The 11,378-nt window shown below is 42.2% G+C and overlaps 1 protein-coding gene across 1 annotated transcript in view; it reads right to left on the reverse strand.

The window, feature by feature from the left end:
- fgf22 (fibroblast growth factor 22) overlaps positions 1-11,151 on the reverse strand; it is a 22,932-nt gene extending 11,781 nt beyond the window's left edge. The window contains exon 1 of the mRNA XM_035653903.1: positions 10,782-11,151. Coding sequence (XP_035509796.1) covers positions 10,782-11,151 — 370 coding nt within the window. The remainder of the gene's footprint in view (positions 1-10,781) is intronic.
- Between the last annotated feature and the right edge of the window lie 227 nt (positions 11,152-11,378).

Here is an 11,378-nt window from a genome sequence, read left to right on the forward strand (position 1 = left end):
CAAAGGCTTCACAGATAGTTACGAACAGATCTGCCCGCCGAGAGCTTTGTGACTCACAGCTTCTGCAGTTTCCTGCACTTTGGTACCCTGGGAGGGGTGGCCGGGATGGCGGGATCCACATTAGACTGAGGTCATTCCCCTGTGCCACTAAATTGCAGTAAGCTGGTGTGTTGCATCTGTGGCTGGTTTGGGTGGCTGTCCAGACCAGACTCAGCCACCCTGAGTGGAAACATAATCAGGAGAAAACAAAGGCCTTGTTTACAGTTTCCTACCTTCATCTTGTCTGGGGTCTCAGAGCAAAACTCTTCACGCAGTTATTGACGAGCATCCGCATCAGATCCAAACCAGCATTCCCCGTCCGTTCAAACCACAATGAATCTGTACCTACATTAGCAAATACTCTTTTATTTTTAGATTAGATTAGAAGTTGTAGAAGCAATTAAAGCCCTTGTTTTAAGTTCCAATTCAGCAAAATGATCTCACATTTTGTAGGTGACAATGTGAACGTCTCAGTCTGTGAAAACAGTTGGATAATGTCTGCTGCGGAGGGAATTTCCCAAAGTTTGAAAAACCTGATGATGTCATTAAGGTTATGTCAGCTCGGGCTTGAGCCGTTTTCATGGTTTTTTTTTACAGCAAGCATGCAAGGTTGGTGGTGTGAGCATTAAAAAAAGAGGGAGATTTAGGAGGCAGGGCTAATCAAGGACTCTATCCAGTTGCATTATGAGAAATGTAGGACCCATTTTTTTTAAGCTTGATCCATACTAGGGACTAAAAGATATGACTTTGACAATCAGAATGCTACTTGCTTCAGCATATTTAGATATTTTTATATATATTATACATACGTTTAGATACTTTATCTCTGTGATTATGGAACTGTTTTAAATTGTCACATAGCATAATGGTTGTGTGTTTATTGTAAGTTTAGTTAGTGTAATTTATAACTGTATAACATAATTTACTGTTTTTTGCCTATAGTTCTCTATGCAACAGCATTTTAATAAAAAAAAAAAACCCAAAATCCGAGTTACTTTTTGAGAATACTGCCAACTATAAGTGTGTTCATGTGTGGCTCAGGTGTGCAGTGAGGTTCCAGTGAGTGAGCACCGGGACACAGAATATTCTCTCTGGCCTGAGCCTGCCCCATATTTACATTATTAAAATGAGACGGGCATACCGGGAGGTGACAGAAGGCACAAGAGTGAAATCAGGGCCCTGTCAGAACTGTCACTTGCTCCACTGGCCAAAGGGCCCTGACCCCAATCCTATCCACTGCAGGGGAGGAGAGGGGGAAATGGAGACAGCAGGAGAGAGAGAGGGATAGTGATAGGTAGAAAGGGGCAGACAGATAAAAAGAAAGAAACAAGAGGATGACAGTGAAAGATATGTGTATATAAATATATATATATGTGAAGAGAAATGGATATGTTGACAGAGGCAGCAGGTTTGCATTAAAGCAGCTTTCACCTGTGCAAAGATATGGTGAGAACTTGGTATTACACACAATATTTTCAGCTCAGTTTTGGAAGCAGCAGGAAGACTTCTACTATAACTGCAATCTTTTCTTCCTTCAAAAATAGATAAAAAGGGGGGAATGTCATAGATTAATGTTTCGATGTTCTTCTTTAGCAAGATGAAATGTGTAGCAACCGTTCAGGAAGATAGAAGCCGCATTCAGGACAAAGATCTCAGTGTCCACACAGAAGCGTTCTGATGTATGGTGTGGACTGTACTGTCCTGCTTTAGCTATATCACTGCAATGCTTTGTGCCACCCTCTGTGTTCTAATGAGGAACATGGCCTTCCAGACGGGAAAAACACCCGTGTGCACACAAGCTTGCACATGTCAGCGTGCGTGCAAACACACACACACACACACACACACATGCGTCTGAATTGAGTGCAAGGTAAGGTCTGGTTCATATTAGCCATTAGGGAAAGGAAACGCACATCTTTTTCAGTTTATGGTCCACTTCATGCTCCCGCAATGGCACAAGTATAAACACAGGCAACATGCATTCTAAATGTACACACACATTCAAAGAGCCTTGACACAATACTCACATCGTGCTCGTGTTCATTTAACAAAATTGCCTGAGAGATAAAAAGCAGGTATGGGTGGATGTGTGTATTGCAGCTCAGAGAAGACACTGCATGGTCTCAACCTGTTGGTATGCACAGACCTGCACTGGAGTCCCTGTTTTTAGCCTTCCGCATTTGCATTAATTATCCTACTTCTACTTTCAGGAAATGCATTGGCAACACGGTTATTTAGTCCAGACAGAAACTTGTCTGCTTCAATCTTCAAAGCACAGCAGCTTGTTAACCTTTTATTAAAATTTTAAATCAAATTTTTTTTGTTTAAGGTCCAATTTTAGTACCCTTTTCTTTGTCATTCTTTGCCAGTCCACATGGTCTCCATTTCTATGTTGTGACCCATGTATCACAGTGTATATTCAAATATGCACTGCAATCTGTATTCTACTACAATGAATTACATCTGAAATGCAGAATGTACTCTAGTCTCACACTGGTGAAAAACATTGCGCCATGAATATTTATACTGTATAATAAAATATGTGAAGATGATCAGTATCTCATTCTGTCTGGTAGAAACGTTTCGTCAAGCTAGCGGCACGACTCTAGAGGCTCAGTTCTCCACTTTGGTCCAAACTGAAATATCTCAAAAACTATTGGATGGATTGTCATTAACGTTTGTACAGACATTCATTGTCCCCAGGAGATTAATCTTACTGACTTTTGTTGATTTACTGACTTTTCCTCTAACTTTGGCTTTCTTTACAGCGAGCATTACAGCCTCACAGAGCAGCTAGCATGTCTTGTTTAATATTGCTCTACAAAATTGTAACTCATAACAATTATAACATGGTAAGTAATGCTGGATCATGTTGGATTTCTGCACAATATATTATTTGTTGCACAGGTCAGTTCATTATAGTATGTAAATCATTTCCAGACATGATTCTTAGTGTGATGCAGCACCATTTCTCCACTGAGGAGTCGTGAGTAAACAGATTTCCAGTATTTTATGTAACGAGGTGAACTAGATGATGAACTAGATTTTTATGACTTGATTGCCTGACAGCAAGTCAATATTTAGTCACACAGATCGATGGGCAGGTTGTGGTTACTCTGTCTGTGTGTGTGAGTTGTTTGTGACTAAGAGAGAGAGATTCAAGTCTATTAAAATTCCACAGAGCTCCCATGTGCTCCTGTGGCTTATAGCTTTACAGGGGGAAAAAAAAGGGTGGGGAGCCCCAGATTTACCTGATTGTCACATACGACAAAGATTGAGGCACCTGATTTTACTGCCTCTTATTGCTTCCTTTATGATCTGGACCAAATCCTACAGGGAGGGATGTCTGTCTTTAGGGCAACAGGTGCATTACATTCCTGCTATTATTGCTTCCTAGTCCTGGGCTCCTTGAGATTTTAAGTTAAATTTGAACAACTTTAAACTCCTGTAGCTTTAGCCAGTCAGCCGTAGTGGTATTTAGGGATGCCAAGTTGTTTCTTTTTTCCTCTCTACAGCAGGGGTTCTCTTTCAGCTTCTTTATTCCTGGGCCAGTGGTTAAACGCCTTCCAAGACATGATGTCTGGCTCAGTTTGAGCAAGGAGGTGAGAGGCTTTATTGGAAGGGTCAAAACAAAACCATTAATCTGTCTTGGTCTATCTAAGGCTGAGGCAGGACCTGTCTCTCCTGACTCAATGGGCTGATTACGTCAGTGTGTGTGTGTGTGTAGGGTCTGAGATGTGAGTGGCGGCTGGTCCTTGGTGAGAATATCCTTTGGCGAATGATTTCAAACATGTGGTGCTGCATGAGTAAGACTAGCTGGCCGACTGTTCCCAACTGATCTAATTAATACTCATTTTACACCTTTCAGAAAAAATGCACACGGTAATAACAGTGCTAATGTGTTCTCATTGAGGAAAAGGCCAAACTCTTCACCCCATTTTAAAAACTTACTGCCTGGCTGTGAGCATGTTCAATATTGCATTGCCATACTGTAATTAATTGTGGCTCATTACAATGATGTATAAAGCACCTAAATCATAGAGGGAGTAGCTTTTGGATAGCAACAGATAGTCGGCTCATGGGAAAAAGATGGAAAATAGAAGCAAGTATAATGGTTATTTTTTCTGGCCCGAAGAATATTTAAAGAGTCAAACCTCAGTCTTGTTCTATTACACTCTTTAATCATTCTCTAATGTTCCCTCTCCCTTCAAGTATTTAGAAATTGATATACTAAACCTTGTATTCAGCGTCATTCTCCGGTTTTAAGAACGTTTTCAGAACATCAGTGCAAACATCTTTTATCAATGGCTTTTAAGATCCAAGAAGCTGGTACTGGCACTGTGAAGTCTTCTCTTTTGTGATCCCTTCACACCCACAGGATGTCCAGAGCTGTGGGATGCTATAACGGAATTGGCTGCAGGAGCCAAAGTCAGACTCTATAAACCTGCTGATGAACCCAGTAAATCCCGCAGAGGAGCCACAGCCAGACTGCTAAAGGTCGTTAGCTACTAATTGCTACATTTCTTGAGCCCATTCATGATATCAAACCCTGGTGGCAGAAACTAGGGATGCCCAGCTAATTAGGGTGACACTGACACTCTTGTCCTGCAATGTTCCCAGGACAGTGTGTGTGTGTGTGTGTGTGTGTGTTTGAGACAGAGATTTAACATGCATGTTCAACTTGCATGCGTGTGCCAGTGATGTTTTATTTAGCTTTCAGCCACTTAACACCAGGAACAGCTGGCAAAGGGTCGATTTTCATTTGTCTCCCACAGGCTGAGGCCATGCACTGTCCTTATTGTGGCGGGGTGGGGGGGGGATAATAAATGCATGATTCGTGGGATTTTACCCTCCTGTTGGCATCCAAAATGTCCACGAATCCCCTCTCAGTTGAGACGACCCAGAGGAAACCTTACATAATGCCTAATGAGCAACGGGAAACGCTCCAGCACTCCTCTAGCCTTTAATTTCCACCTCAATACTGAGCAGAGCACGCCCCAGCCCTTCTCCTAGCCTCATTAACATGTGTATTCTCCCGATTCAAAACACCAAAGCACTTCCTTCGGCCAGGTGCTTCCCTCTTTAGCCCCTCCAGCCCCGGTGCTGTTGATCCAGTCATACGTCCCCGTCTGAGCTCAACCAGAATTAATGGTGAGTCATGGTGAGGATGTAGAATGGCCAGGACAGAATAAACTTTCTTACACCTTTAAAATGGCAGACAGCACAGAACAGACATTTTGTAATGTCTGTCATTTTGGCATGTGTATGCCATTGTCCCTTAATTGCAGCCTATAGCATATCAGCTGATGCTGGAGAATAGTTTTGTTTTTGAATGTGACTTTATGTTCATTTATTATTCATGTGGAAATATATAGCTCCTTCATAGTGCTTTAGATGCATATAGGACTGATTAAAATAATGTCTTTTTAAAGGACCAGTGTGTAGGATTTAGTGGCATCTAGTGGTTTAGATAGATGCTATACTGCGAACTCGGACACACACATACATTTCTTCATGTCTATAAATGAAACAATATAAAAAATAAAAACTGCAGTTCCTCAAATGGCCACTTGAGGCTGGTTACAGTAGTAAGTGATCTACATAGGTCCCCATTTTAAAATGCCCAACTTTACAGCAGAAATAAAGCTGTTTACAGCCTAGTACTAAAACTGTTTCTGTTTCTAAAGCTTAAAACTCCATTCATGATATCTGTAAGTGGGATGAATTTTTATATAACTCACCCATTTGAATTATAGCAAGGCTTAAAGTTATATACATAATCAAGGACAGGCCGCTTTAGTTCCGCTACAGGCTGCTGTTTTTTCAGTAACCAGTCTTCTTTCAGCCCACCTCAGCTCCACCCACACTCCACTTACTGGACTGCTCTACAAATGATAATTTATGAATAGCTGGTGCAACCCAATCCCCTGTTAATAAACCTGTAATAATAATATGATAATAATAATATTTTTGGCCACATGAGGGCTGACAAAACAAGTTGTCAACACAATATTGATATATTATCACCTTTTAAGTTGATATCCCAAACATAGCAAACAACTACTACTTTACTAGCGATTATCATTCATTTTGAGTCATGTTTCTGATGAATGTAAACCCAATATTCACTCTCTTTTAGCACTGTTTTTGGTTGCTAACAACTCCTGCGGGAAATATATGGCTTTTTAGCTACTAAATGCTTCATTATTTTCACCAGCTAACTGAGCCTGTCTGCTGTTTGGTGCTAAGCAGGTACTGTACAGTGGGTTTTTAGAGCTTTTTCACTGAAAACAGTTCCCTGCTGTGGCCAAAAACTATGCCAGCCAAAATAGATGCCGGCCCAAAAATTAAACAATGAATTGAAAGTCGCTATTTAGCTACATAAAGCCAAGGGGGCCCATTCATATGGTCACATAGTTTTTACATTGTCATTTTTTTTATTCTTGTAAAACAATTAATTATGTCTGCTTTAAATTTACACATCAATCAGTTGACCCATAAATTAAAAAAGGAGATTTTCCAATGAAAACATGTTTTGCTCACTATCATCTTGCTTCCAATCTACTATCATCTTCATTTTGCTACTGTATGTGTGTGGCTAATATTTTTTAGGACTGCCAATGCAGTCTGACTGGTCAAACCATTTAGTTGGATTTAGTCATCTTTCTGCAGCACTTGTCCTGTCTTTTCCCATTTTCAAATTCAAGTCAGTCTCTCCTTGGCGAGTGACAGTTTCCCCTGTCTAAAACAAGTTGAACAAGTGAATAATTTCCACAACATATTTCAGTAGGGTGGAAGATTTTCTTCCCATGGGTCCGATCCAAGTCAAACACACTCACGAACTAGGAAAACTCTCACATCAAACAGCAAGATGTTGCACACCAAGGGAAATTTGGTAAACACACCCTGGCTGTGAGAGTTGCACCGCTGTAGAGGCAGAATGGCCGCAGTGACTTGTGCGATTATAGCGGCGTGGTGAGGTGACCTTATTTCCTAAGGGTGAATGGGCTGTCACTACCTGGAGGCTGCACAAACGTTTGATGCCTTCAGCCACACACACCCAAAATTTAACAGCCCATCCTTTAAAATGGGATGAAAAAATGAAACATGAAATTAAAATATATGCAGTACGGCATGCCAAAAAGAAACCACCTAAGAATTTGTGCCACAAAACTGAATGAGGGGAATAAATAGAAAACAGGCTTGCAATTAAAGCCATAAAATTTCAATTAGCCTTCATGTATTAATTAAATTTGACTTTAGCAACTGTAGAAGGGGGAGAAGGAATTTTCCTGTACTCTGTTCCATACTACTCTACTTAGCTTTACAATTTGCTTTTGTAATTGATCATGAAATGGTTGCTGGGTGTGCCCACACAGCTGTTGTACTGTAGCACTGTCTAATTAGCAGGCTATGACCGATGACCCAGGACAGGATATGATGCGTACCTGCCTCTGGAGCTTTTGTAAACACTTGGGTGTGTTTTTCCCCTCGATCCTTCACTGCTTTGCCATAGGTCAAAAGAAAAACATGTCGAGGCCCTCCCCCGCCCCTCAAAGTACTATACTTTGTCTCTTCTTGTGGCTATTTCACAAAGTTATTTATAGTAAGTTGAATGATCAAGTGGTTTGTAATTATAGGTTGATCTATATTTAGAGCGTGTCACTTCACAGGCTGTAGTCAGATAATAGCTGAGTTATTTATCTTACTGATTTCTATCTCTCTGGTTTGATTAACAAATGCAGTAAAGTTCCCGTAAGCTTACAACTTGCATAATCCTGATAACAAACTTCAGGAACGGATACCTGAAACTTTAGTGTTTGTGTGTGTGCGTTTGAGTGTATGTTTGTGTATATTTCCGCATGTGTGCTCACAAGACAGGACATTTTTCTCAGAGCACTTTGGAGATGGAACTGATACTCAGCCTGGCCTGTCTGTTTAAAATTCATTGAATGAATGTCATTTAATAACATCTGGTAGGGCACTTTAAGGACTTCTGTACAATATTTTTGCATGCCATACTAATAGTTAATTCCTCCTGAACTGAAATCCAAGACTGATAAACAAAAATGCATTTATTTGCCATGTGTGTTTTGCATTTTTCTCTATCTCTCTTTAACCATGTCCAGCTCTATCATCTTTTTCAAGCCTCCATCCCTCCAAGCCAGTCTTCTTCCCTCTCGCCTCTTCCCTCAGCTGTTCCATGCCCCTGCTCCACTGGGATTGATACAATATTTTCCAACCTCAATTAGCAGAGAGCCTGTTGACTAATTCCAACTGTTTTTGCACCTGAGAGGGAGTTGGGAGTCGGGGCTGGAAAAACTGAGTGGGGTGGAGGTGAGGACCGGGGCCTGGGTGTAGCAGGCAGGGCTGTCGGGGCAATATAGCTGTGTCGACAAGAGTGTTAAGGGCAACACAGAGGACAGAGGAGGGGTCGGTCAGACTGTTGGGTAGGATTTGTGAAAGCTGCATGCAGGCTCAGGACAAACCTGAGCTCAGCTACTCTAAGTTAAGCTACGCAGGGCTGCGCTTTATCTTGAAGAAAACAATGGAATAATGCAGAAAGATTAATACAGGCTAAAACAGCACTGTGTCTCCAACATCATGCATGTCTGTTTGGGTATGTATGTGTTTTGGAAAGAATTCAAGCACATGTATCATATTACATTGTACTTTTTTTTGTTCTTCTTTTTGAAAAATATATTTCAGGTGGTATTAATAAAATCCTAAAAAGAAATGTGTTTTCTTTCCTGTGCTGATGTTGCACTGCAGTATCTCTGTCACTGCTCATGTCATTAAATATGTACAACCTCCTGCTTGTCCTGCCACTCTAATCTATAGCATGGCCACCATATCAGTATCAAGAAATTGTGTGGGTCAGGAGGCTTTAAGTCTGATTGAAAGCCTCCTTATGCGATGGCAGTAATGGTAGCCTCACACACAGACAGAGTGGGACCTCAAAACGGTCTCAAACCAGATCTGCCCCATTGTGAGGCGCAACCACAGACTGACCACAGGGTCTACATGACCACTGGTTTGGCGCTGTGCTCAGCTCAGGGTGCAGGTACACACCCTGGTTCTGTGTGAGCACAGAAATAATCGTTCTTTCCACCAAAGGAAATGAGAGGATGATGGCTAAAGTGTATGAGGACATTACTTTTAAGGGGACTGCACTTTTTCATAGAGAGCTACTGCAACCACCTAAGAATTAATGACATGACTATGGCAAGAAAAAGCATGAATTTCACAATCCTCAGGCATAACTTTTGCTGTTTTCCAAAGACTCTGAACACTAATTCAAACTCCCTCATGTTGCCAGATTGCTATTGCTACCACTATTCCAAGTGTCAAATACAAGCAAAGTTTGGGAGTAATGTTTTATTATGGTGGCTGACATACTGTATATTACCACTAAAATGAGAGAATAATGTCCCAACTTGGATAAGCCCACAGGTCCAAATTTAACACAGTAATAATTCATCTCAACTTGAATTTCTACGAGCGTGTGTGGTTTTAAAAGATTCTGCCAGGTGACTAATCCCGACAGGTTAACAAATGTCATCCAGTCTGCAGCTTGGAGCTTATTGAAACAGTGGCAACAGACTGGCTGGCCTATTAGCAGGACGCAGCAGCTGCTCCTGCCCCCAGTAGCCGTATGGAAAAAGTCTGACTCACCCACTTGTGTAAAAAGGCATTAACGACCAAATACATAAATATTACCGTCAAAGGCATAAATGTCTCTGAGGGCTATCCAGTCTGTCAGTCAGCCAGTGACTAATGGAGAAGGAGGTCAGATCATGACCAGAGTCGGCTCATCTGACCTGGTCAAGCATCTGAAAGACACCCATTGATAGATACAGTGAAGAGGCCCAACTGCTCTATGAACAACCTCTTCTCAGGTGTCCCTGAACCACAGATTAGCTACAGACCACAGGCTTTCCAACAGAATAACCTATTTGGGTCTGTCTTGAACTGCGTGTTAGATGCAGCGATCAGGGTTGGGAAGTGTCCAGTCTGAGCAGGTGCTAAGAGGCACGATGTGGCACAAGGAAAAGCCACAATCATAGGAGACTCTAAAGAGAGATTTAGACCTGTGTGCACTACTGTCAGAAATATGTGATTGCAAACAGTAAATTTCTCTGTAAAGAAATCCCAAATACCAATGCAGGTTGCATGAGGTCAGATCATTGCTTTAAATCAAAGATTTTTTCTCAGCACTTCTAAATCTGACTGAAACTGCAATCTCATTACTTAAGACTAATCAAACTGTGAACAATACACATGAATCTGTGTTTGCATTTGCTAGAGGAATGTGTTTCTGTGTACACCTGCTACTTACAATTGATGCACTCTCATCACAGTTTTGACAAGTTAATCCCCAGTGAAACTAAAGCTTTTTTTCCAAACCCATTTGCATTGCCAACTGATGCTCAATGTCTCTCCTCAAGTCAGCTTTCTTGTGCCGGCTGTCCCATGAGGAGCCTTAATCCACACTGGGGTATTCCTTTCTTACTTAGCAACGCATATCTCATACTCTAAACACAACACAAATAGCTCAGCAGTGATAGAACCATAGGGTATCCCTATGAACTGTAAAATGCTGTAAAAGTGAACAGATAAGAAAAGTCCAGCCATAAAAATAAAAAGTGAGGACGTCACAGGGCATCCTGTCCGCTCTGTGACACCCAACACACTTTGGAGATACAGAACTTATATGCACTCTGGCTGTGCCAGCTACTTACTGTCTGCGTAGTTTTTCCGCCGGGTGCCGTCCACCTTGCCTGTTTTGTCAATGCAGAGGAAGAACTTGTTGGCAGAGTAAAGTCGCCGTAGTCGGACGTCGCCCTCTAGGTGATTGTAACTGCGAGTGTGCCTTTCCAACGTCCATGAACAGTTCATGCCACTCGCCAACACCTGAAGGGGTTCATGCCCAACCCCGGGAGGACAGGCCCCTGTGGCAGTGCCAGCGGTGACCAGGAGCAGGGTGAAGCATGCCAGGCAAAGGGAGGCTGCGCTGGGCAGGGGGAGAGGTCGCCCAGCAGAGGCTGCAGTAGTGGTGCCAAGGGCAGGTTCAGGACAGAGATGAGCTACGGACGGCGTCCATCTGCACATGGTGGGTCAGACTCCCAAGGTGCACCTTGTGCAAGCTGTAGGCATGCTGATGATCAGGAGATGTCCCAGTGGAGGGATGACAAGAGGGTGGGAGTCCTGAACTGACAAGGGAGGGAAATGGCACTCACAGCAGATCCTCTGGATGTCACTGATGACCAGTTGGGCTGACAGTAGGCCTTCCTACAGCAACAAGCTTGTCAAAGTTTCTCCAGCTGTCATCTTCAGTC

The sequence above is a fragment of the Morone saxatilis genome, unplaced genomic scaffold, assembly GCF_004916995.1.
Source record: "Morone saxatilis isolate NCDOM2014 unplaced genomic scaffold, NCSU_SB_2.0 Contig12, whole genome shotgun sequence".
Lineage (NCBI taxonomy): Eukaryota > Metazoa > Chordata > Actinopteri > Moronidae > Morone > Morone saxatilis.